Here is a 26,805-nt window from a genome sequence, read left to right as displayed (position 1 = left end):
TGGAAAGCTCAACCTCTACCTCATGCCACTAGTATGCAAATGGGACATGGTAGATAGCAAGGAGAGGGTAGAGGAGAAGAGAAGGGAGAGTATTACCATTCCTACTCACATACACCAACAATCTAAGCATACAACCCAACAAGAACACAAGCAAGCATGCAATCATAAGCTCCAATGTGAGAGAGAGAGAGAGAGAGAGAGAGAGAGAGAGAAGGCAAACTCAAGTGAGACAAATGGGATTGTCCTTTTTCATATTTCATAAAATGTTTTATATACATGAGCTCATATTTATAATGTCTGATTGTCCATTTACAAGTGGGGATCCGAAACTAGTATTCCTAGTTTCACTAGCTCTATGTACATCTATTTCTCATGACCGGCGTTACACAAGCCATAAGCTCGGTCATCCCATGTCTCATATACAATCAACGCATTGCGCGGTTACAAAAAGATAGGTTACAAAAGGGGTGTAGTAGCCGCGTGAAAGGTAATGTTAACCAGAGTGGTTAATAAGAGGACAAAATATGACCCTTCCAATCTGCATGGACGTCATGGCCATAAAACCATTCTTTACCCAATATAACATTAACCCTGTGAAGTCCTAAACACAACTGAAAACCAAGGCTAGTTCTAAACCAAATCATGAGGTAGCATGCTAGCTCACCTCCCAACCCATGAGTGATATCCACCGATCCCCAAGGCAAGTTCAGGGCTCCTATAATCCCATAGGCCTGTATCTAACTCCAGTGTCCCATACCACCAAAGCCTACACGTAGGCCTTTGACAAACAAGCAACCTATGTACTCGTCGTGTGTGTGGCATGAGCACGTCTACTCTCCTAGTCCAAGCTAGACCTTCAATGGTGCATCCGCACAACTATGTCTCATAATAACCAAAGCTCTCTCTTATATAGTGATAACTATGCCATAAATAGTTAACCTGCTATAAAAGACCATTAAGCTTGTTTTATCAATCCAAGAACCCTAAGCATCAACCTACTAATCCCTAATCTTGGGGCTCCCTAATCCATAGCATAGTATCCAAGTACATAACATTCTTTCCCTCTTCAAACGTTTACTCTTAAATGAAATTAGAAAAATGTTTACTCAAACTAGATGTTGACTCCCAAGTTGAGTCCTCTGTCCTATTTAATATTATATTCAAGGATCAACTTCTTCCTAAGTTATCTTTCCCTGAAATCTATATTCATGTGGAACATAGGACAAGTCCTCAATCTCAACAAGTTCCTAAGGTGTAACAAGGTTATCCAACATCTCTTTCAAACGACTAACATGAAAGATACACTTTAACATTCGAAGAGGCTATCAAAAGTGCACAAGATCGTGCACGGCTTTATGTTGATTTCAGACGACTGACATGAAAGATAAACTTTAACATTCAAAGAGGCTATCAAGAGTGCACAAGATCGTGCACGGCTTTATGTTGATAGGTAGCATTCAAGAGAGTTTACCGAGGGAATGTTAGTTTATTGAGATGCCCAAGAGTTTAAAGACATTGCGTACACGGAAGGTTGGGGTGTTATCCCCCAAGTACTATGGACCTTACAAGATCTTGAAAAAGATTGGTGAGGTTATTCCAATGTGTTCTAAATACCACTCGAATGTGTTCTTGATACCATGTTATCTTATGGTAATTGTGAGATTAATTCAGTTAATCTTGATGTATGGGAGAGACACAGGCTTTAGAGAACATCAAGGAAGAGTTTGTCTATGTTTTCCCAAATGAGTTACCTTATGGTCTTCCGCCAATCACTCGGTTGAGCATAAGATTGATTTAGTTCCAGCGTCTCAGCGTGTGAGCATTGTGTCCTTTAGGATGAGCCAACTCAAAGAGGATGAGATTGCAAAAGGTCTATGAGACCAAAAGCAATACAGCATATATTGACTTGACAAGAACTAAACATCTCCAAGATTGCAGCACATTATTTGTTAGGATAAATTAAAGTAACAAGGTTTAACGCCCGTGGAAGACAGCTTTCAGGGCCGTAATTTTTTTCCAAGGGCTATCTCCTTACAGAACTGTCTAAATTCTCTCCTCCTAATTAGACAAGCTCCATCTTAGTCATGAGAGAGCGATTTAAAGCAGCTGAAAATTTTCCACTTAAATCCCACCATGTAAATGACAAGTTTCAAAAACCCCAATAAATTTATGGATTTATTATGAATGCAATAAAACAGGTTTCCTTGAGTCATTACTGCTTCTCGAATCAGTTTCTTTCTTTATGTCTGCTGGCTTTGACTCAAGAGTATATGTCTCAATTGATTGCAAAAAGAACCTCTCATTTGGTTTGATGCCAGCAGCTTCCATCCTTTTCATCACAGATTCTAACTTGTCGGTACACTTTTGCTTAGAATAACCTTTGTAAAGAATGAGGTATGACAAGCTCGTGGGCTCCAAGCCCATGGTGCTTGCATTCTCTAACAACTCCTCTGCCTCATTTATCAGACCATTGGAGCAGTACGCCTCCATCAAAGCATTCAAAGTGGTAGTTTCTGGTTTGATGCAAGCTTTGTACATCTTGTCAAAGCAGCTTTGCATCTTGGCAAAGCATCCAGAATTTCCATAGCCTTTCATCAAGACCTCATATGTGATGAGCGTAGGAGGGACACCCAGTGCAGACATGCTTTTGAACACCAGCTCCATCTCCTCTACACGTTTGGCGCTTCCATAGTTGTTGATTAAGGAGTTAAAAGTGGAAAGTTGAGGCTTCACCTTGGACATTGCCATAGTTTTTAATGCTTCCTCCATTTTGACAATTATTCCAGCTTTCCCATATGCATCTATGAGGGTATTGAAGGTGATAAAATCTGGTGTTACCTTGGTTTGCCTCATCTTTTTCAACATCAACTCCATCTCCAAGAAATCCCCAGCTTTTCCATGGGCATCAATAATACCATTGAAAGTGTAAATATCTGGCTTTAACCCTGCATGCTCCATTTCTTTGAAGAGTTCATCCATTTTCTGACGTTGTTTAGCTTGAGCACAGGCCCTCAAAAGTGTGTTGTACGTGACAAGATTTGGCTGGCAGCGAATTTTCTTCTTCATTTCCTCAAAATAGCTAAAGGCCTTGACCAATGCCATCTCTTTGTTATTACTTCTCAAATGCGCATTGATGAGGGAATTGTATACAGAGGAATCTGGACGACACCCGTGTTTTCTCATCTCTCTAAAAAGCCAGACAGCAAGACGAAGCTGACCTTTCTTCCCTAAGATTGAGATTAGCTTGGCATAAAAACCATCATCTGGTCTGTACCATTTCTGCTGCTGCATCCACCTGAAAACCTGAAAATATCAAAGCCAGATTTATGATGTATATCAATTAAAGGATGCATGGAGAAATTCTGAATTCCAGAGCAAATTATGAGCTGCAATGCAGAAAGCAAAGGGGGAAATTTTTAAAGCAAGGGCCCTCCCTGCATAACCAGTTGTGACGATTAAATGAGAGGGCCTGGCAGCCAATGCTCTTCGTACACCCCCTGGCAGCCAATGCTGCCTGCCTGCAGCCTACTTATCCACAACATCTATAATATTTCTGCAATCTGCACATTGTAGGCAAGCAAACCCACAATGCTTGCCAGTATAGGCCAGGTTCAAGACCACAGCTCCAGACATCTACAGACGCAAGCATTGAGCAATGTGTAATTCCTACATTGACTAATGATTTCAAATGGATGACTTGTGTTTATTTTCTCAAATTTTTTGTTTTTTACATTGTCAACCAAGAGGAAAACTACATCAAAGTATATGTGAAACGTGTCTCATACAAGTTTCATAAGTTTGAACTGGTACGAACATTTTGAACAAAGAGGGGTTTAAAGGTCAGCACGACCAGTTATCACAGGGCAGTACAGAGCCATTCCTTGCTCTTGCTTGCAGGTTCTTGTTGCAGAGGCAGCTCACGTGGCCATGGTGGGAAAGAGCAGAGTAGAGCAAAACAGATAGGTGGGCAAAACATAGCAACAGCAGGACGGCAGAGTGAAGCTGGGCAGTACAGAGCAGGGCAAGGATCGAAAGGGCGATCGGGGCAGTGAATGGGAGATTAGGGAAGGGATTGGGCAATCGGGACAATGATGCGGCGATCAGGTGTAGCGAATGGGAAATTGGGGAATGTCATGTGCATGCTAGGGGCAGGCAGATTGGCGAGCTAGAGTGTGATATGTTGTGGGCAGACATGTGCTTTTTGGTCCACTATTGATAGCGTGTGCTTTTTGGCCGTTCCTTCCCTATTTATTGGGGGGAGGGGTACCAGTTGGGCACACACCGACAAATGGAGCACAAGAGTGCAGAGCGCGTGCGCAGGAGGCCGTCGTCCTTGGGGGACAACCCCGGGTGGTAGAGGACACCGGATGAGGACGATGGCAGGGCACTCATGAGAGCATGACGCTCTAGCTCGTGGCTCGGTGGGGACGGCCAAGATTGTGAGCCTCGCTCACGGCTGTCATGGTTGGGTGGCGAGTATGCCTGCACCCAGATATGTTTCTTCCGCTTTGCCTTCTAGGGTTAGGGTTTGTTGCTTTGTCTTGCTTTTCATGGCTGTTTTGCGGATTTCCCTCATGGAGAGATCTCGGGATTTGACAATGGTATCAGAGCCTCTCTGGGAGGAAGATGCGAGCGGGACACTTTCGGGTGAGTTCTTTCTATGTTTCCCGCAGCGTACATGTGTAGGTTTGTTACAAGAAAAAAGCACCATGGATGCATGTGGTTTTTATGCCATGATTGCTGTGAGAAAAAGCGTCATGTTTGTATGCTCGTGATGGCTGCGTGTAGAGCGCCTCGGAATTCGTGTGATTTGGGCTGTCTTCGATTTGCTGCTGCGTTGCTTTTTGCGTTATTTTTTACGTTGCTTTTGCTCGTGTGAACATGCCCAACTGAGGGCGGTTTGGTGGCATGGTGGCCGGCCTAGATGTGGCCAGCAGCCAGCCCACGGCTGTGTGGCTGGGCTGCAAGGCGGCCAAAGGCCAGCCCACAAGGCGGACATGTTCAGGCCTGTGGGCAGCCAGCCCAAGGCACACAGGACAGGACAGGCAAAAGGAGCCGGGCAGCAGGATGGCCAGCCAGGCAGCGCGGGAGGCCAAGCAGCAGGTCAGGGAGCACACGGACAGCAGGCCGGGCAAGCAAGTCGGCCAGCTGCCGTACAGTAGGTGGGCTGAAGGCAGCGGGCTGTGCGCACATGTTTGGGGGAAGAGAGAGAAGATGCGTGTCTGCTTCATGTATGGCAAGGGAGAGAGAAGAATGGCCAAGTTGGAGTCCACCTACAAGAGAGAGAGAGAAAAAAGAAACAAGTTTGTTTTTTTTTTTTAGAGAAAAAGAAAAAGCATGTAAAAAAGCTTAATGTGTTTTTAAAGATAAAACCCTGCTTTTGATATTAAAAAGGCCAGTTAGTTTTTGTTTTTTTGAAGGGGGTGTTATGAATTAAAAAAAGCACATAAAACTAAGTTTTTTTTTACGAAAAGCATGCTTTTCGTTTTTTGCTCTCAAGGCCCCTAAAAAGGGACAAGTCTTTCTCTTGTGAGAGGGGGGAGAAGAAACTTGCAAGGCTTCCACCGCTCTCCATTGACACTACCTCTGCGAGCTCTCTTACCTCACCTTTCTCATCTCTCCAGTCAGCTTTTTTAGTTTTTCTTTAACCTTCCACTTTTACCCAACCCGCAAGCCTTTACTATCATTTTTTCCAGAAAAGTACGCAAGTTTAAGCGGAACTTCATGGATTCAGATGATAGTGTTTTTATGGAATCTGTCGGCAGTAACGACATGGAGTCAGTCGACGATGTTCACTTTGAACATATGGATTCAAAGGGCAAGACTTATCTACATATATAGGATTGAGGAATAGTTGACTACACATTGACAGTGTGGCTACACGGATATTTGATAGAGGGCATCTAGATTAAGTTTACATGTTGGGATTCATTGTCAGATTGCATGACAAGACGGTTATGCGACAATACCCAATATGTACCTTTTCAATCTTACAGTCCTTAAGGTTTTGATGGTCCTCTAGTTTTATATCCATAGCAGGACTGTGTACAGATATTCACACTATTCCAAGTATACCCGCCTATTCTTATACCAAGACTATTGAATCATGGTTATTCAAGAATTTGCGCTATGCGCATAAGTTTTTGGAAACAAGTTTTGGTTTCCAAGATTTTCTAGGCTTAGATAGATGCTTTGACTGGGACACTGGTCAAGGTTGTTCTTCTTTGTGTACACAGATGTTGTCTAATCCCTGGACCGAGTTCTTTCTTTCGAGAACTTGTTTCAGTATGTGGCACATGGTCAACCATTGGCATTTATTGTTTCTCATAGATCGCGACAGATCCACAAACTGGTGTTTTGTAGTAATCGTAGCACATGTATGGGGTGTATCATAGTGGTATGGGACACCATGATCCATCGCATGTTACGGGGCTACGCCAGATTGCCAAGACTTTATTCAGACTCTGTGCCTACAAACACAAGGCTATCTCAACATTTTTGAGGGATAGATACTTTCCTTTTGATAGAGACAGTTATGACAGATGCTAGCTTGTGTCATAACCAGGTCTGTTGGAACAGTTGTTCCTTTCATGTCCAAGGTACTCATAGACTTTTCGAGGTCTGTTTGGGAAGTTAGACTTCCGAGGTGACGAAATACAGATCGATGATCTTTTCTAGAAGATCGGTTCTTCTCTTGTTTTGGAAGAGACTACTGTTGTGTTCCACTTGGTTTAGGCTTCAGTAGTAGGTTTTGGGTTTTCCTAGTTTTGTGGTTTTTTTCCAGACCAAATTTATAGAGGACATCAAAATGAAAGCATGTTAGTCAAATGGAAGATACTTGTGATTCGGGATAACTCTTTAGGACAGTGGTTGCTTACCTTTGGTACTGGTAGCATTGTCAACTTCGAGTTACTCAGATAATCCATTTGCTCCGGATTCGGCTTTTGTGACTAGGACTTGACGCTCATGTCATGTTACTTAAGCAGGTCAATCTCTTAGTCGGATTGTCCTTGAGACTATTGGTTTCGACTAATTGTGGGTGTTTCTCTAGTGTTGCAAGTGTGACAACTTCTCCTTGAGTTCTTTTTCTTCAGCTCAAGAGTGAGCTCTTTTGAGGAAGGGGAGTATGTCATGTGCACGGTAGGGACAGGCAGATTGGCGAGCTAGAGTGTGATATGTTGTGGGCGGACACGTGCTTTTTGGTCCGCTATTGATAGCGTGTGCTTTTTGGGCTTTCCTTCCATATTTATTGGGGAGAGGGGTACCAATTGGGCACACCCCGACGGATGGAGCACAGGAGTGCAGAGCACGTGGAGCAAGAGCACCATCGCACAAGAGGCTGTCGTCCTTGGGGAACAACCCCGGGTGGTAGAGGACACTAGACGAGGACGATGGCAGGGCACTCATGAGAGCATGGAACTCTAGCTCGTGGCTCGGTGGGGACGGCCAAGATTGTGAGCCTTGCTCACAGCTGTCATGGTTGGGTGGCGAGTATGCCTGCACCCAGATATGTTTCTTCCACTTTGCCTTCTAGGGTTGGGGTTTGTTGCTTTGTCTTGTTTTTCATGGCTGTTTTGCAGATTTCCCTCACAGAGAGATCTCGGGATTTGACAGGGAGATGGGTAAATAGGGAAGTAAATGGGTGAATAGGCCAAGGAGTGAATGATGGATTAGGGAGAGAGACTAAGGAGGGGCCTATGAATGACAAAGACAACAAGGAAGCAAATGCATTATCTCGGAGACCCTTGAGCCATGCGGTTTCTATGGGTTACCATATGGATTTCACTTTGATGAAGGATCCTTATGCTACACAAAGAGGATTTCAAAGATGTTTTGGAACAGATTGCAGTTAGAGATTTGGTGACTTTTTATGTCATCAAGTAGGGTTTTCTTATGATGCAAACCTAGGTTATGAATGACACAAGGAATTGAGGCCAAGGTAATGGAAGAGTTCCATGCTCCTTCCTACATGGGGCATAGAGATACCTTGACTACACTTCAATCTTTGGAGAGCTACTTCTATTGGCCTACTATGAGAAAGGACATTGAACTTTATGATTCAAGAATGTTTGGTTGGTCAGAAGGTCAAGTTTGATCGACAAACACCAGCAAGATTATTGCACCCATTGAATGTTCTATGGGAGAGTATTGCCATGGATTTTATCTTTGGATTGCCAAAGTCAAGGAATGATAGTATATGGAGCTTTCAGATTACCAAGAAGATCATCCATATATGTCACCAGTTGGACCTTTCATATCATCGGAGGATATATAATGCCTTCCATGACAGTTTATGGAAACCATGTACAAGAGGAGCCTGTATTGAAGGATCCACCAAGGATGGAAGAGCCAAAACAGATTGAGTTTCATTATGTGAGAAAAGAGGAAAGACAAAGGTCAAAAAGTTCCTCTTGGACTCCGAGAATTATTCGCTATTGGAAAGGGATGCCAGAGAAGTACTTCAAGGTCTATCCAGATATACTACGAGCTTATGAGGAAGTGGTTGGTCCATATGTATTTGAGATTGGATTCATAGTAACATGAAACGTTTCATCGTTTGGAAGGTTTCCTTTCGTTTCGTTTCGTCTGTTTTGGACGAAGTGCAAAGGTTTCGAAATGACACTTCTCATATGCACATACCAAATTTATAACATAGCCAACAGAAAGATGAAGATGAATTTTTTGGGACTAGTGGGTATGAAATTCATGATTTAGGAAGTACATTTTTTGGTATTTTCAAAATTTGGGCAAGAAAAGAAGAGAGGAGGAAAGAAACAAGTCGGAAGGGAAGGAGGTGAGAAGAAAAGGAGAGAAAGTTGGAAGGCAAGAAAAGGAGAGAGAGTAGGAGGAAAGAGGAGGAGGGAAGAGAATAGGTGGACCGTGGAGGAGGAGAGAGAGAGGGAAAGGAAAGAGGAGGCGTGGAGGAGGAGGAGGAGGAGTGGATGAGGAGAAGAGGTGAAGCAACGGGCTGCTGGGAAGAAGCGTGGGATGCGCGAAGTGGCAAATGGACAGCAAACAGAGGTGAAAACGACGGCAAAAAAAAAAAAAACTTCTGCTCGTTTTTTTTTTTACCTGACTTTACATTTGGGAAAACACCGTTTCGATGGAAACGTTTCATGCCAAAAACGTTTCGTGCCGTTTCGAGAGGGTGAAATGCGTTATGCTACTATGATTGAATTTCGTGTCGGGCGGTCATTGCGACTAGATGGCCCAGATGACTGTATTGGATTTCATAGTCGGGCGGTCGATGCGACCAGATGGCCCAGATGACTATTGATGAATTCTCAAGCGGTCCCAGTGACCAGATCGCCTAACCGACTCTCGGGCAGGGCAGTCCTAGTGACCACATGGCCTTGAGCGACAGTCTAAGCGGTTTCCCTTGGGAGCTAGACAGCTTAGCACGGTTTTCGATGAAACCAGACAGGACAATCCATGAACTTGAGAATCATTACTTGTGCACTGCATACTGATGTATGTTTGAATTTCCTTGGCTTTGTGTGCTGTTTTTGATGAGTAGACAATGCTTGGATTTATGGCATGTGATAGTACCACCTGCCCAATACCTAGAATACCCAGTAGACGCGAATGATGTATACTTGTTTGTTGACTAGCTTGTGTCTAGTTTTTGCAGAAGGTAAGTATGCATTTATTATATCTAACATATGTGACAGGCCATGAAGATGTACCATCAAGAACAAGGACATCGATCAAAGAAAAGGCATAGAGATGTTGCCAGATGAGCACAAGCATAGTTTCCAGAAACGCCGTTTCTGGCCCACGTTTCGGAAACGTTTCCAGAAACGGAAACGGCGTTTCCAAGTTGTTATTTTTTACAGGGTTTAGAAACCCGCGTGCTCTCTTTCGCCGGCATTTTGCGCCTTCTTTCCGCCGCCTGTTTGGAGCTGCTCTACCCATCTACCTTGCCCTCTACTCCTCTACCTCCACATCAGCCCTCTACCACGCCCTCTACCTCTCTACTTGGGGCCTCCACCTTTGCCATCTAAGCTCTACCAAGCAAGAAGGAGTCACACCTTGCTCGCAGCTTGCAGGACCAGAAAAACAGCCTCCACTTCTCGAATCTCTCCGAGTCTTCCGACCTCGAACCGCACAAGTAAGTTAAGTAACATGGCTCGGACTCCGGATCCTTTTTGGCAGCATGTGGAGCAAGTGGGGGGTTATGCAGGATCTGGTGGCTCCGGGAAATGGAGATGTAAATATTGTGGGTTGGTCAAAACGGGGAGTGTCACCCGTGTGAAGGACCATCTTGCTCATGTTCCAAACAAAGATGTAGGGCCATGCCCCTCTGTTCCTCTAGATGTTCGGAAAAGCCTTGAAATGTGGAGGCGAAAGCGTTTGGCCATTCCCGAAGAGGAAGTATCTACAGCAATGGGTGGTCAAGAGCATGAAGCTGGTTCAAGTCAAGCAGCAGCAGCAAAGAGGGCCAGAGGCAGAGACACAGGATCAGATTTCTCCTCTACCTCAGTGTCGGGTGTGCATGCAAGGAGGACTCCTTTGCCAGGTGATGTATCACATTCACAAGACACCCCTCCAATAAATACTGTACAAAGGGCTAGCATCCAAGCAGGATTTCAAAAGCAAGCAATTGCAGAGGCAACTAGGGAGCTCACCCGGATGTTCATACGGTGTGCCATTCCCTTTCATGTGGCCAAGACAAATCAATGGAGGAAGACCATGAGGGCCATCAGCCGCATTGGATGCGAGTGGGATGGCCCTACATCTGAGGCTCTGCGGACACGAGAGCTAAAGTGGGAAAAATCATGCATAGAAGTGCAGCTAGAGCCCTTGAAGGAAACAGACATATTGATTGAGGACATAGGTCAAATACAATGGGTTGAAGCCATCTTTTGCACCGCACAAAGCATGGTGAAGTTTGTGAAGAAGAGGCCAAAAGTCTTGAGCATGTATCGGGCCTACATCACTCTTGAGCTATTGCAGCCTGCAGCCACCAGATTTGCATACATGTTCATTGTGCTTGAGAGACTCCTGCGAGTCCGCAGAGAGTTGGTACGCACTGTCTACTCAAATGAATGGCTAGAGTGGGATGAGAGAGAGAGCCCCAAGGCAAGAGCTTTTGTGCGTGATGTCATGAGAGAGGAGTGGTGGATAGAGGTTGAGGGGTTGATCAAAACTCTCAACCCCATCTACACAGTGTTACGCATTACAGACATGGAGGGCAGTACTCTAGGCCTTTTATACGAGTACATGGACAAGATTGGGGAGGCTCTCAACAAGCAAGACTACTTGAGAGCAGAGCAGTAAGTCTCCTCAGTCATGGCTACCCTTGCTTTACTTCTTATCTTTATTTTACTCTTGAGTCTTTACATTGGTCTCGACTCTTGACTCTTGTTTTTTGTCCTTTTTTATCTTATGGTTTGATCTCTAAAGGGTTGATGAAATCAAGGCTGTGTGGAATCGGCGATGGGATTGGTTTCACAGGCCGATTCATGCAGTAGCACATGTATTGCATCCTTTGTGGCGAGATGAGGAGCAATACAAGAACGAGGAGCTAGAAGAAGGCTTCATGACATACATGAGGAACTTGACATCTGGTAATGTGCACATGCTGAAATGTATAGAGGATGATCTCTTGGCCTTTCGCAACCAGACAGGGAGCTTTGGTCAAGAGACTGCAAAGCTTCGAGACACTCAGCTACAGCCTGTCTCATGGTGGGAGAAGTATGGAAATTGTGCTCCCACGCTGATAATTCACTACCCTTAACTACAGTTTACATAGTACACTGTACAATGTGCATCTTTCTTGTTTCCACTTAGTTCTAATTTCTAATTGTATGTGCATTTCAATAACAGAAACGCATCACCATTCGAGTGCTCTCACAGGATTGCAGTTCGGGTCCATGTGAAAGGAATTGGAGCACTTGGGCCCTCTTCCATACAAAGAAGAGGAATAGGCTGAGTACCGCTCAGCTAGAGCGGTTGGTGTTTTGTCATTGCAACCTCCACCTCCTTGAGAGGAATGCCCGACATCCGGAGCCTTCGCAGGTGAATGTGGATAAGATCGACATCAGGAGGGAGAGGTTCATCCCAGAGATCCCACGGAATGAGCGTGATATGTACACCTTGCTTTATGAGGAGCTGACAATGCCGAGCCACAACACCCGCTGCACCACCCATTCTCAGAGGCAGAGGGGGGGATCCATCGCTTCCACTTCAGCAGAGGCAGAGGACCACGATCCTACCATTTCTTCATCTGAGCCTGACTCTCATGAGTCGGAGGATGACTCCTCCATGGATGATCTTGATGAGTGATTTTTGGAGCACTTAGCTCTAGGATTTTGTCATGCCAACAGCTGCTGCCAGCCGCCAGCCACATGGATATTTTTTGATCATGTTTTGTATTTACTATAGTCTATACATATGGATTATGGATTATGGATGATGGATCTTGTTTTGTATTGACTCTTTTGAGGCTTGAGCCTTGAGCCTAAAGTTGTCATTTCTGAATTTTGATCTATCATTTGAGTCTTTGACATTGAACTTGAGCAAAGATGTATTTTTCAAGCTTTGTAATGTTTTTATTAATTATATATGTATGTATTAAACCCTAAAACCAAAACTCCGTTTCCCCGTTTCTTCCCGAAGGCCGAAACTCCGAAACTCAGTTTCCCGCCGTGCTCCGCACCCCCGTTTCCGAAACTCGTGGGAACAAGGACCATAAGGTTTGTTCAAGAAAAAGCACCAATCTTGGTCAAAAAGCAAGAAAAAGCAAAAAGTCAAACAAGGTTGACCGCAAGCCAAGGGCACCATTGGAAAGAGGAGACTGAGCCACACCAAAAAGCTAAAAGCCGCTTTTTCAAAATGTAGTTCCAGGGCCAAAAAGCAAGGCCCTGAAGCTAGAAAAGAAAAACAAGAACTTTTGACTAAAGTTGAGTAATATTTTACTATTAAAAAGAACAAAAGCAAAGTAAAAGACAAATGCAAAGCAAAAGCATCACTTTTTGGTAAAAGCAAGGCTTCCCCAAGTATAAAAAAAGCATGAGCCTCTCTTGAACATCAAGTTGAAGAAGAACCTCTTCATCACGTTGCCATCTTCATTGAAGTGTCAAGATCATCTTCTCCATCATCATCTACTTGATCATGAACCAAATCATGGAGATTTTCATCACTACCCGTTGATTTAGAGTACTCTAGCGCCACGTGGTAATCTATCTGTACGACTACACGGATACATACGGAACTGTGCAAAGCTGTGCGGACTGAAAATTTCAAAAACCCTAAAATTTTTGAAAACCCTAAAATTGCGCCAAAAACCCTTAAAACTATTTTTTGGAGGTTTTTATCGCTCGAAAACCATTAAAAAAGGTTTTATAATAGTTTTCTTGCCAGAAAGAGCCTCATCGACAAGGCTGTAGGAGTTGTGGAGATTACTCAAGGGATGAGCGAGTGATTCTTGGACTTGGATTGTAAACGGACGGGCAACTGAACACGGAAAATCTAATCAATCATGAAATCTAAAATACACATGTCACCAATTGGCCGACCATTTGGTCCATCTCCAGATCTGTGTCTTGTTCACTTGAGGCCAGGCCGGTGTCTCATATGAAGGGACCAGTATTTTGCATAACATGGACGGGAGCCAGATTGGTGCCACCCGTGTGTTAGCAGGATGGTGTCGTATGGACGGGAGCCAGACTGGTGCCACCCGTGTATGACCTGGACTGTATTCTATCCATGGGATTATCACGCCATGAAAGAGCCAGTATTTGTGCCGTGTCTTGCCTATGGGACTGTCACTCCATAGGGAGGCTCGTGCCTGGATCTGTGTCTTACCTATGGGACTGTCACTCCATAGGAAGACCAGGATTTATACTTTCTATCGTGCCATCACTGTGCCCGACAGGAATGTTTAGTACTTGTTCCATGAACGGGAGATGTGTCCATGATACTGTTTGCACATGCATTCATGTTTGCATGTCTGGAACTGTTTTCGCGTGACTTGTATTCTTGTGTTTGCCTGCCTGTCGTGCCACTTACTGAGCAGGGACGCTTGCCAGTGAGTCGTGAAGTTTGCTTTGTCTTCTGACGAGTTTTGTTGCATGTGAATAGGTGGTAAGTGTATTCCATTTGTTTATTTTATGGCATTATTTCTAACCTTTGTTTTTTATAAGGTTGCAGGTTCACACTCATTAATGAGTGGGCGGCCTCCCCAATACCTCATGGTGCCCTTTTCTAGGGAGGGCACCCATTATGGGCACCCACACTTGGGCCATGGTGGGGAGAGAAGCCCTCCCTTAACCATGTGTGGTGGTGGGTGCATGGTCACCTAACCACCCCCCCTGGGAAGCCTTCAAACTGGCCGCCCCCCATGCAAAGGGTGAGTCGGCCAGCTGTACGTGGCCCGGCCACCTTCGCTAGGCCTCCTCCTCTTGCCCGCAGGCGGCTGCGCACGAGTCTCCTCCTCTTGCCCGCAGGCGGCTGTGCTCACAGGCGACCTTCTCTCTTGCTTGCGCACAAGCAAGCTACTCAACAGGCGACTCTTGCTCCCCATATTATCGGGCAGCTGCTGGCGATCCATTCTCTACCCTCAAGCAGGCTGCAACAGACGACACTCTCACTCTCTTGCTGGCTGGCGGGCAGCAACTAGGTGATTCTCTCTCTTGCTGGCTATTGGGCTGCTGTTCAGGGCTTTCTTCCGTGCAAGCACAGCCGATCAACAACAGTCTGCAGCAGCCCATCTCTCCATCAAACGTAAGCTCCAGTCGTGTGTGTGTGGCAGCCCGATTCAGACCCAAAACAGTCCCATATTCAGGTCTCTCAATACTTGATGCTGCAGCCCGGGTATAGTACCACAAACTCACACATATTGTCCAGCTTATACTCTGTTGATACCAAAGGTTTTTGCAAAGCTTATTGAAAGGGATTCAAGCAAAGGTCCTTGGTGTAAAACATTCGAGGGATATTCACTGCTGCTAACACCCGTTCGGTGCTGGGTAGTCCAAGCTTTTGGAGAACCACGGTCCGTGGGTGCCGAGGTCGGGAGAGCCAGGCGTTAGTACAGGAGCGCCTGTTTGTGCGTGGTCCTGGAAAACCAGTGGGGCGCTCTCTGCAGATTCCAGTGAAGGCACGGGACCGTAGAGACTAGACTTCTTCAAGTAGATCGCTCTACTTCGAATGTCTACTTCAAGTCTCTTGTTTGGTAACTATATTCATTTCAGTTGTACATGGACATCATCTGGTTCATTGAACCCATGGAGCATTGTATCACTGAAATACTCCCAATAATATATTATATATTGAAGGGGGGGTCGGCCCGTTCCGGCCCCAGTGCTGGTGTCCACTGATCATCATTTCATTCCAGTTTTTCAGTTGTTATTGATTTGTCCATTCATATTGTGATATTTAAGTTGTGCTATTACGCGTGTGGGTGTCCAACGGAATCTAATCCTACTTGACGGAATCGGTTTCATTGGTATCAGAGCCAAGTTATTTCCCTCTTCTTAGTGGGGAAATGAACCTGTGTTTTGGACACCCCGCTTCTAGCACACTAAACACAATGGACAGCCAAGGCAACCCTTTGGAAGTGCCTAATTCTAGGAGCCCATCAAGTGCCTCGCGTGGTTCTGATGCTTTGCAGGGAAGGCACAAGCCCCTTGAGAGGGTCAATGAAAGTGATTCGAGGGGACAACCGTCTCGTGGAAAGACAGTTACGCAAGAAGAGGAACCTAATGCAATGAGGGCCGAATTGGAGCATATGAGAAAGCTTTTGCAAGCAAAAGAGCAAGAGCTGAAATTCTTGCATGAAGATCCCATGTACAAAGTGCCACTGAAGCCAGGAAAGCCGATGCAATGGTGGACATGACTTTTGAGTCCATGGCACGAGAAGTGGGCAAGAAGCCAAGGGAGTTGGCACTTTCCTACCTCCTCCGTAAAGGAGATATTAAAGAGGGGGAAGATGGAGAGCTGAAATTCATAAATCCACCTCGCTTGAAGCATGGAGATCCCGCATCTCAAAGGTTGAGGTCATTTATGCAAAGGGAAGAGGTGACAGCCACCTCTCGTCAAGCATCTTCTCCACAAGGCACAAAGGGTGACAGGTATATGTATGCTAGTGCTCGTGGAGGGCATGATGGTCACATGTATTCAAGGCATGTATCCCATGGAGGGGGTGACAGGTCTACAAATAGAAGAGCTTTGCCTACTGAGTTGTCTCATGGAGAGACATTGCCTTATGCAGGAAGGTCACATGCATCAGATTTTCAGGTTCGTGGAGCACATGCCACCGTGCTTCATGAAACCTCCATGATGGCCCATGGAGCCCATGCAGATGGGACGGCCCCGTTGGATAAGGGAAAAAGAAAAAGAGAGGACCATAAGCCTCATGCCAGAAAGCTCAAGGAATTCAAAGCAGGTGACAAGTCCATTAAGTTTGATGTTTTTCATGGAGAGCATGATGCTTCCAAGGTGTTAGCATTCGTGGCACAGTTAGATATAGCTTTTAGTGATGAGGACTTCACTGAGAAGTCTAAAGTACGCCATGCTAGCATGTTCTTGAAGGGGACAGCCGCTCATTGGTGGATCACTGAAAAGACCACCAAAGACCCCATTTGCACTTGGAAAGAGTTTAAGGACAGATTTTATGCCCAGTTCTTGCCACCTAATGCGGAGCAAACTCTCACCCAAAAGTGGGATAGACTTGAGCAAAGAGATAATGAAAGTGTGCAGCAGTATGTCAATAAGTTTTGGAAAGTGTTGCTTGAGGTAACTCCCTTTATGCAAATCACTGAAGATGAAAGAAAGAGGAAGTTTCGTTCCGGATTGCAACCAGCTTATTGTTCGGGCATTGAATTGCACCCTTGCAACAGCTTATAGCCTCTGCTCTTGCTACCGAGCAATTGGTGCTCAAAATTAAGCAAGATCAAGGGAGTTCTAAGGGCAAAGATAAGGCTGCCCCAAACCTGCAAAAAGGTGGACAGCCACCTAAAAAGAGCTTCAGGGAAGTCCAGAAGGGAGGTAAAGCTGAAAATACCTCATCCATGGATAGTGTGCTCAAGAAGAACAGGTTTAGCTTGACTCGTGAGCAAAGGGAGCAATATGCGAAAGAGGAGAAATGTTTTGCATGTGGAAGCAAAGAGCATATGTTTCGGCAATGCCCCAAACGTAAGCAAGCTGCAAGAGGACAAGCAGTCTACGCCTAATGTGCATGCAGTTCTCGATATGCAGTGTAGTGTTGATCATGCTGGCAAAGAGGGAGATTCCATCCCTGTTGTATCACACATCCATATTAATAAAGCAATAAAGAAGAATTTGGTAGCAGATGCATTGTCCAGGAGGCCATATGTGGCTGCAATTTCAATAGCCTCACATGGGGAATTGACTACTATGCGTGATTTGTATCATTTGGATGCTAATTTTTGTCATATTTGGACTGATTTGATGGCTGGTCACTCACATGCCTCTTATGTGATCAAAGAGGGTTATCTTATGAAGGATAATTGCTTATGTGTGGTGAAGGATATGCGTCCAAAGGTTATGGAGGAATGTCACGCTCCACCTTATGCTGGTCATAGAGGTATCATGCCTACTACACGCATGATTGAGAGATATTTCTTTTGGCCAAGCATGCGTAAAGACATTGAGGCATATGTGCGTGCATATGTCACCTGCCAAAAGGTGAAATTTGATAGGCAGAAGCCTCCAGGTTTGCTACAACCATTGCCTATTCCCTCGCAGCCATGGGAAAGCATTGCTATCGGCCTATCACCCGCAAAACGGATGGTCAAAGTGAGGCTGCAAATTCAGCCGTGTTGGATTTGTTGAAGTGTTATGTGGCAAATCAAAAGATTGCATGGGAGAAATATCTTCCACTTGTTGAATTTGCCTACAACAATACGGTGCATGCCTCCATGGGAAAGGCCCCGTTTGAGATTATTTATGGCAGAGTGGTCTTGCCACCCATCCTTCGTACAAAGGATGAGATTTTTGCAGCTGATGAGTATGTACGTGACTTGGATGTAGCCTTTGCTCAGGTACGGACAGCCATTGCAAGGTCACAAGATAAGCATGAAATGGTTTGCTGACAAGCATAGAAGGGACATGCAAGTCAAAGAATGTGATTGGGTTTTGCTGAAATTTGAGAAAGCTAGGCTTCGGAAGAGGCCAAGACAAGAAGGATCATATCCTAAGCTTTCTACTCCTTATTATGGACCCTTCAAGGTGATTCAAAAGATCAATGAAGTGTCATACAGGCTTGCTTTACCTAGTCATTGGAAGATTCACAATACATTTCATGTGAGTCTTTTGTGGAAGTATGTCGGGCCAGATCCTGACGAGCCTGTCACAGAAGATCCGCTAGAGATTGATGAGCTTGAGGAGATCCTCCAGCCAGAGCAGATTGTCTTTCACAAGGAGAGAAGGCTACCTGCAGGAAAGCTTTCCAGGAGATACCTTGTGAAGTTCAAGAATTATTTGCCCATTGATGCAAAGTGGGTAAATGAAGATTATTTTGTTGACTACCCACAGTTGTTGCAGGCATATCTTGAGACTTTTTTGTTGAGGAAAACTCTTTAGAAGCCCGAGGGGATGTCACCAATTGGCCGACCATTTGGTCCATCTCCAAATCTGTGTCTTGTTCACTTGAGGCCAAGCCGGTGTCTCATGTGAAGGGGCCAGTATTTTGCATAACATGGACGGGAGCCAGACTGGTGCCACCCGTGTGTTAGCAAGATGGTGTCGTATGGACGGGAGCCAGACTGGTGCCGACCGTGTATGACCTGGACTGTGTTCTATCCATGGGATTGTCACGCCATGGAAGAGCCAGTATTTGTGCCGTGTCTTGCCTATGGGACTGTCACTCCATAGGGAGGCTCGTGCCTGGATCTGTCTTACCTATGGGACTGTCACTCCATAGGAAGACCGGGATTTATACTTTCTGTCGTGCCATCACTGTTGGTGTTGGACTCACACACTCACACACACAAACCTGCACATTAGGGTTAGGTGCAGGATAGAGAAGCTCACACAGAAATGAGAGAGAGAGAGAGAGAGCCAAAAGTGTGGTATCCACAAAATGCAAGTCAACCCTTGCATGTGTGCCACATCCATATAATATAGAAGTACAAAATATTATATGTTAGAGTGTCCTTTCACACTTGATATCCAAGGGGAAAAACCACATGGGAAAAAGTGCTCTTGGTTAAGCCCTGTTCACACATAGCACTACCATAAGTGAGCATATGCCTACAAATCCCCCCTGTAGTGAAAGTGTGAACCTGTACAAGGTAGCAGATCACTCTCTGTATGAGAGTAAGCCCAGAGCGAGGTAAAGCCTTTGTGAATAGATCTGCAACATTATCCTGTGTAGGGCAGTAAGATAAACTAATCTCCCCTGCATGTAGCATCTCTCTGACATAGTGATAATGAATCTCAATGTGCTTGGTACGTGCATGAAATATTGGATTTCGTGCCACGGCCATAGCACTCTGGCTATCAGTGAGAATGGTGGTGGGTGTCTGCTGACACTCACTAAGATCGGCCAATAGTCTCCTCAACCATACACAATCTACTGTAGCTGTGAAGACTGCCCTGTACTCAGCCAATAGTCTCCTCAACCATACACAATCTACTGTAGCTGTGAAGATTGCCCTGTACTCAGCCTCACAAGTAGATGTGGCGACAGTGGGTTGCTTTTTACTCAACCAAGATATGCATGAACTGCCAAGAAAAAAACAATTCCCACTCGTGGATTGCCTCGTATCATAATCACCAACCCAATCTGAATCACTGTATGCATAAAGCTGCAAGCTGCCCCCCCCGGGATAGAATAAACCAAGATCCAGGGTACCTTTAAGATAACAAAAAATGCGTTTGACTGCTTGCCAATGCTTGTGCCTGGGCTGTGCATGAATTTGCTCAACAAAGACACCCCAAAAGATATGTCTGGCCTCGTGTTACACAAGTAAATGAGGCATCCCACTACCTGGCTAAAATGCCGGCCTCAAAAGGCTCTCCAATATCATGCATGGTAAGCCATACACCTGGTTCTACCGAAGTAGAAATGGGCTTACATTCATCCATGTGAAACCTTTTTAGCAAACTTTTTATGTACTTAGTTTGCTGCATAACAATGCCATCATCTGTATGCATAAACTGTATGCCGAGATAGTAGTGTAAAGGCCCCAAATCTGACATATCAAATTCAGCTTTGAAATCTGATATTTGTGGAGCGCACTGCTCGCTGAAGCTTCCGCTCCCCCCCCTGCTCGCGCTGCAGCCTGCACGCTCACCCCCCTTCCCCACCTCCTATCTGCCCTCGCATCTCCCCCGCCTCTACTCTTTAGCGCCCCCCCCCCCCCCCCCCCCCCCCCCCCCCCGCCTCTGTTCATTGCCGCCTGTGCTCATTCGCGTCCCCCCCCCCCGCCTGTGCTCTTTCGCGCCAGCCTCCCCCCCCCCCCCCCCCCCCCCCCCCGCCTCTGCTCATTCAGGCCAGCCCCCCCCCCCTCCACTGCTCTCTTTTTCACGCCAGCCCCCCCTGCTCCGTCTCTCTTCCGCCCCCCCCTGCCCTTCGCCGCCTTTGTTTGTAATCCCCTCCCCTCATTTTCTTTCCGTTCCCCTTTGTCCCCCCCCTCCTCCGCCGTCTTTGGCCCTTTCCCCCTCCCCGCTCCGCCATTTGTGCAGCTCGGTTCCAGCAGGGCTTTTCGTTTACGCCTCGCCTTCGACAAAGCTTCAGACACTGATGGAGGCTCCTCCCGCCCCACCTCAGAGGGACTCTTCCGCAGCCCCCTCGCCCGCCCCTGAGGATACCCCCCTCAGGCTTTCTCTTTCGCCAAAAGAGAAAGCGAGCCTCGCCGCAGAGGTGGAACGCCTCCAGGCACATTCCACCATCTGCCGTATAGTCGGCACTCGCCCCAGCAGAGGGGAGATCCGAGATCTTCTCCAGGCCCGCCTTCTCGCAAATGTGGGCAAGATCCTGGACGTTCAGCTATTGGGCCGCGGACACTACCAGATCGAGTTCGAGACAGCCCAGAGCGTGGCCCGGGTCCTAGCCATGAGTCCCCTGAACATCAGGGGCGCTCAGGTCTTCTTCAGACCTTGGCACCATGGCTTTGACCCAGCAGCGGCCGAGCAGGGAGAGCGCCTTTTTCATGTCACAGTTTGCTTCCCTGGACTCCGTCGCGAGTACCTTCCGCTCCTTTCTAGGATAGGAGCATTGGTGGGCTCGGTGCTTGAGACTAGCCCCACATCAGCTTCAGTGGTGGCTAGAGCAGCTGGCCTGCCTTCGGTCAGGGTTTTGGTTCCTGACATCTCCTCCCTTCCGAAGGTCATTCAGCTACCTAGGATAGGGGGGGGGGGGGATGGATTGATCAGAGAGTGGAGTTCTCGAGGCTCTCGAACCAGTGTTTTATATGCAGGCAGGTCGGCCACCTGGCCAAGGCCTGCCCTCGCAGGAGACCCCGACCTTCACCACAGCAGCAGGCCCGCGATGGCCCACCCACAGATGCGGCTCGGCAGGCAGCCTCCGGGACACCTGCTCAGCCCACGGAGACCTCGGATTGGCAGCCTAGACAGGGGCGTCGTAGAGGGAGACAGTCACAGCACAGCAGGCCCAGAGGCGATGCAGCAGCAGTCACAGTCTCAGCATCACTGGGTTCCAGTGCGGAACAACTTTGCTCCCCTCCAAGAGGAGACCCCAGCGCAGACTGAGGATCTGGGGATGCCAGCACCCCCTCCTTCGCCCCCACCCCCCCTCCCCCGTCCCCCCCTCCCGCCTCGCTTCCACCTTCGCCTCCTCTCGTTCCCGCTCCCGTTTTGTCAACGGCTCCTTCCCCACCCCCTTCTCCCCCCCCCCCCCTCCCCCTCTGCTTGCCTCAGCTCTTCGGGAGGCCCTGGCAGTACCCTGGCGATCACCTCGTCCGGCGGGCACTGAGCACCGACCTTGCTCGAGCTCCGCAAAGGAGACCTACCATGCCGATTCGGGCTTCACGGATATCCTCTATCCGCAGTTGGCTGAGTAGGCTCGACGCTAGACAGCGCTCGGAGGCTTTTGACTACTCCACACGGCTTTTTGGAGCAGAGGGCCCCCATGAGCCAGCACCCATCAGAGTGCATGTGGTGATACCACCGGCCCAAGGGGAGGAGGCACTTGATTCAGCGGTGGCCTTCTCCTTCCCTCTTTGTGGCACTAGTGACCGGGAGTGGACTCTGGATCTCGCTCTTAGCATACTGAAGACTCGGGCAGTTGAGTTTTCTCACCATGTGAGCGATCTGGAGGTGACAGACGTGATAGGCCGACTCTGGGAGCTGGCTCACTTCTTTGATTCCAGGAGTGCGGATGCCTCCGGGGTTCGCCACTTAGTGGTTTGCATAGTGGCAGACCTAGCACGCGACCCTGGATATGTATGTATACACGAGGTTGCTCTCTCTGAGCGGGAGGCAGTCGCCATGGGACACAGCCACTGGCGCCTGATCCGAGATTCTTGCAGCACACCGGGTGGGCAGATTCGTAGCCGCTCGGATGGGGACTATTCTCCATCCAAGCCGCTTGCAAAGACCCGCCGTATGGCTAAGACAGCCTCCACCTCAGCAGGTCATCCATGAGGATCATCTCATGGAATGTGCAGGGCCTTGGCAGCGCACACTATGTACGCTATCGTGGATGCTTGAGGCAGGAGCTTCAGAGATGCCTGGTTGGGGGCAGTATTGATATTCTGATGATGTAGGAGCACCATTTGAGTGAGAGCAGGATTCGGAGATATGTTTCCGTGATGCCTGGCAAATGGGACACATTTTGGTCTGCAGGGTTTGGCCCCTTGGGTGGGCAGGGAGGAGTATGTATGGTCACTGCGGATGCATAGCGGCAGGCCATTGTGGATTGCGGGGTCATTGTGCCCTGTAGAGCACAGTATGTTATTCTGAGGATGCATGATGAGCTCTTTGGCGTGCTCAATGTCTATGCGCCTAACCATGCTAGTGCCAGAGCAGAGTTATGGACCCTTGTTATAGATGCATTGCCCCAGGCCGCACATTGGTGTGTCGGAGGAGACTTCAACATGCTTGAGGACCCAGCCGATAGGGTGGGAGGCAGTCATGTTACCGTGCACGGCACGGAGCTTGTAGCTTGGGAGCGATTTTGCATGACACTGCGGATTACTGATGCATGGCAGCATGAGGCTTTCTCCCGCTCTCAGGACAGTCTTAGTTTTTCTCGGTCGGATCGCCGGCAGGGAGGGACTAATCTATCACGGATTGATCGCTTCTATGTGGGCGACAGGTTCGGGGAGCGTGGGGGCTCCGTTGGCATTCGCGCTGGCACTTCTTTTTCAGACCATGCGCCAGTTATTTTGACTCTTGAGGAGGGGACTCGGGAGACCAACTTGCAGTTGAGGATCCCAGAGAGGATACTTACAGATTCCAGTCTTTCTGAGGACATTGAGAGGATATGGCATGATAGCCAGAGCTCTGATCTGGATGCAGCAGGCCAGTGTGCCCAGGGACTCATTGAGCTCAGCTCTTTTTTGCACGCTGTAGCCTTGACACAGCTAGGAGAGACACGAGAGCGGGAGCGCCGCTTGAGGCGTAGCCTTGCTTCGCTCCAGCGCCTTCAGGAGCAATAGCCTACATGTGAGTGGGTGGCGTCCCAGCTGAGCCAGGTGCGCCAGGAGGTTAGAGAGGCAGAGGAGCAGAGACATGAGTTCTACTATCATCGCCAGGCCTCACAGTGGACGCAGCTTGATGATAGAGTGACTGGGGAGTTCTTTGAGATTACCGGACCCCGCCATGCTCGAGCAGGTGTACGCCAGCTCAGGAGACAGAACGGCTCGTTAGCCACTGAGCCCGAGGAGATTAGAGCAATTGCCACTGAGTTCTATAGAGACCTGCTCTCAGCGGAGCCAGCCACGGAGGCACGTGAGGCTTGCAGACAGACTGTGTGGGCCCATGTACAGAGGAGGGTCACAGATCGTATGCGCACAGTTCTGGGTGAGCCTCTTTCAGAGGATGAGCTCGTTGAGGCTTTGAGGGTCCTTCCGCACCATAGTTGCCCTGGGGAGGACGGATTGACACCTACCTGTTTTATGCGATATTTGGACATTTTGGGGCCAAGCCTCCGCAGGGGCTTTCAGTATGTTTTGGACACTAGGGTGATGCCACAGAGCTTTTCAGAGGGCTTGATCTTTCTTATCCCCAAGGGGGAGGGAGTGTCTGATGATATTCGGCAGTGGAGACCTATTAAGATCCTCAATACTGTCTACAAGGTCCTGGCCAAGGCCTTGAGTTTGAGGATCCAGACCTTCCTTGGGGAGTCGATTCATGCTACCCAGACAGGATTCGTCAAGGAGTGCAATATCCTTGACAACATTTTCACCTTCTGGGAGGCGACGGCCCGAGCTAGATTTCTCAGCGAGAACCTGGTCGTTATGCTTCTCGACTTTGAGAAGGCATACGATCGAGTCGATTGGGGTTTCCTAGAGGGCACTATGCTTCGCCTGGGTTTTGAGCCAGTCTGGATTCGAGGGGTGGCGGCTCTATATTCCACAGCTCGTAGCCAGGTGCTGATGCCAGGACGACGGGGGTCGAGTTTTGAGTTGACCAGATCAGTCCGTCAAGGGTGCCCTCTTGCCCCGTTTCTTTTTCTCTTCTTTGCTGAGGCTATGAGCATGTATCTAACAGCAGAGGAGGTTGGCTTGAGAGGACTCTAGCTCCTAGTCCAAGGAGAGGACCTGCTCGATTCTGAGTTTGCTGATGACACGAGATTATTTTTGCATGGCCAGGAGGCCAATCTTCAGAGGGCAGAGCTGTCGCTACAGGTTTTTGGTGCAGCTTCGGGAGCATTGATCAATTGGCGCAAGACAGTGGCCTTTTGGATCAGTAGCGCTCCCACTCCGGCATGGAGCCCAGACCCGGGTTTTAGATGGATTCCTCCTGACACAACAGTGCGGTATTTGGGATGCCAGATTGGACTTGATTTGTCACTTGAGCAGCAGATCGCCCCGCTTCTTCTGAGTATTCGGAAGAAGCTTTTGTATTGGAGTACAGCTCGGCTATCCTTGGCTGGGAGGGTGGTGGTGACAAATCAGGTGCTTTTAGCGACCATATGGTACATCACGTCTTGCTGGATCTTCTCGAGCTCTTGCATCAGCCAGGTACAGAGGCTGATCAGGAACTTTCTTTGGTCTGGGCGGGACGGTCAGCCAGCTCGAGCTAAGGTTGCTTGGGCAGTTATTACTCTTCCACTGGCCCAAGGGGAGCTTGGGCCTTGGGCATTATAGATCCAGTTGATCAGTGTAGAGCCTTATTGGGGAAGCTTATTGTTCGGGGGCTGCTTCCAGGCGCTGAGCCTTGGAAGGAGCTTCTTTTTTAGCGACTGCAGGCTAGGGCTCCTCCAGCAGGGGGCACTTGGACCTAGAGATACGATGGATCTTCATAGAGATGAGGAGGACAGGCCTCAGTAGAGGATGGGAGGACAGATTTGCCTTGAGCATCCTGCGAGCTTGGGAGCTACTGAGACCGGGGCTTTCTTAGAGACCTCCTACTTGTGATGAGGAGCGGGCCAGACAGCCGCTCATATGGAGCCCCGCGGTACGCACTAAGCAGGGTCATGCTGGGTTCTCGGCCTCGTCTAGCCTGGGGACCATTGGCGGCAGGCCCAGCACGCAGTTTTGGAGACTGGCAGGCCTTCTGCAGTCTCCCAGAGGAGGTCCAGGTGGAGAGGCTGAGTCACTTCAGAGGGGGGCTGATTATGCGAGATGACATTCATGAGGCACTCACTGAGGAGTGGTTCACGCCTTTCGAGCCAGCGGCCCCACGGTGGATGGGAGCCTTTACACAGTTGGAGATCCTAATTGCTGTCAGAGCTTGCACTGAGGATGGTAGATGCCTCTACTATGAGATCCAGGATGAGGGCAGACTTCCGAGAGTGGAGGCGGAGTCGCCTTTGGTAGCAAAGTGCATCTTTCAGAGGATACGGGTAGTGGCCGCCGCTTCCCGGAAGTGGCATATTGATCCAGCCCTGCAGATGTGGACTCTGATTGGCGCATTTAGGCATATGATGCGCGCCCCTTGGCCCGGCTCCAGTGGGACCCTGGCGAGTACGAGTGGCATTCATGTCCTCTTTCTGGGGACTGCTTAAATAGATTTCACCCCAAAAAAAAAAAAAAAAAATGTGTGTGTGTGAGAGAGAGAGAGAGAGAAAGAAAGACTGTAAGGTGACGCAAAAAAGAAAATAGGGCGTTGCAAGATACCTCAAGGGTAAGGAGCCAGCGATCTCTTTTGCCAAGCTCTTCGAGCAGTGTGAACCAGTCTGTGAGCTCCATAGACCTGCTGTGATATTCAAGGGCAGCGTTGATGTTCGTGTCATCTGTCCTCAAGGCGGACACAAGGCTTCGGACGGAATCCTCAGGTGGGGGCTGCACATGCCTCTTGTTTTTCAAGGTTTTACGCCCTCTTGCACAGCGAATTACGAACACAGGACTCTTCTTCTTGACTTCTCCATAGCTGGACCAATGCCGCACTTCTACAAAGGATTTGAGCCGCCTCCTCTGCTGCTGCTGCCCAAGAGAGGAAATTGCCTTGATTTCTTCGCCAATGATTATCCCTGCTGTAGATGGGCTCGCCCCGCCCTGCATAATCATGAGAGACATGCTGTGTTCAAGCTCGTAAGGCGTCTAGCATGTGCTTGACATAAGGTCCAGAGGCGGATCCCCCGACCCGTCGTTTTTCCCTATGACGTCGTGGGGACAATTGCAACAAGTTTCTTATGGATTGAGGCGTAGATTAATAGTGTCCTTTGTAAATGTTGAAATCTCCTAATCCTAATGCAATGATGTAATCTTG

The 26,805-nt window shown here is 48.0% G+C and overlaps 2 protein-coding genes across 2 annotated transcripts; one reads left to right on the top strand and one right to left on the bottom strand.

The window, feature by feature from the left end:
* Positions 1 to 2,132: 2,132 nt before the first annotated feature.
* Positions 2,133 to 26,732, bottom strand: LOC147631699 (uncharacterized). The gene is made up of 2 exons (XM_086808211.1): positions 26,214 to 26,732; positions 2,133 to 3,303 (listed from the first exon to the last, which is right to left on the bottom strand). Exons 1-2 carry the CDS (start codon positions 26,610 to 26,612, stop codon positions 2,179 to 2,181), a joined length of 1,524 nt encoding a protein of 507 aa, XP_086664337.1. The 5' UTR covers positions 26,613 to 26,732; the 3' UTR covers positions 2,133 to 2,178.
* Positions 10,948 to 12,333, top strand: LOC147631700 (uncharacterized). The gene is made up of 2 exons (XM_086808212.1): positions 10,948 to 11,276; positions 11,407 to 12,333. The coding sequence occupies exons 1-2, from the start codon at positions 10,981 to 10,983 to the stop codon at positions 11,738 to 11,740; spliced, it is 630 nt and encodes a 209-aa protein (XP_086664338.1). The 5' UTR covers positions 10,948 to 10,980; the 3' UTR covers positions 11,741 to 12,333.
* Positions 26,733 to 26,805: the final 73 nt, after the last annotated feature.

This window comes from Cibotium barometz, chromosome 14, assembly GCF_041138505.1.
Source record: "Cibotium barometz isolate CiBa-2024 chromosome 14, ASM4113850v1, whole genome shotgun sequence".
Taxonomy (NCBI): Eukaryota; Viridiplantae; Streptophyta; class Polypodiopsida; order Cyatheales; family Cibotiaceae; genus Cibotium; species Cibotium barometz.
This window is presented reverse-complemented; position numbering and strand designations above follow the sequence as displayed.

What these genes read in the sequence shown, in the direction of transcription:
- LOC147631700 (XM_086808212.1), top strand. Translation starts at nt 10,981, where the DNA reads ATGTTCATTGTGCTTGAGAGACTCCTGCGAGTCCGCAGAGAGTTGGTA. An exon ending in GACTACTTGAGAGCAGAGCA is followed by an intron (nt 11,277 to 11,406) that starts GTAAGTCTCCTC and finishes TGATCTCTAAAG; the next exon opens with GGTTGATGAAATCAAGGCTG.
- LOC147631699 (XM_086808211.1), bottom strand. Translation starts at nt 26,612, where the DNA reads ATGTCTCTCATGATTATGCAGGGCGGGGCGAGCCCATCTACAGCAGGG. An exon ending in GCTGGCTCCTTACCCTTGAG is followed by an intron (nt 3,304 to 26,213) that starts GTATCTTGCAAC and finishes TGATATTTTCAG; the next exon opens with GTTTTCAGGTGGATGCAGCA.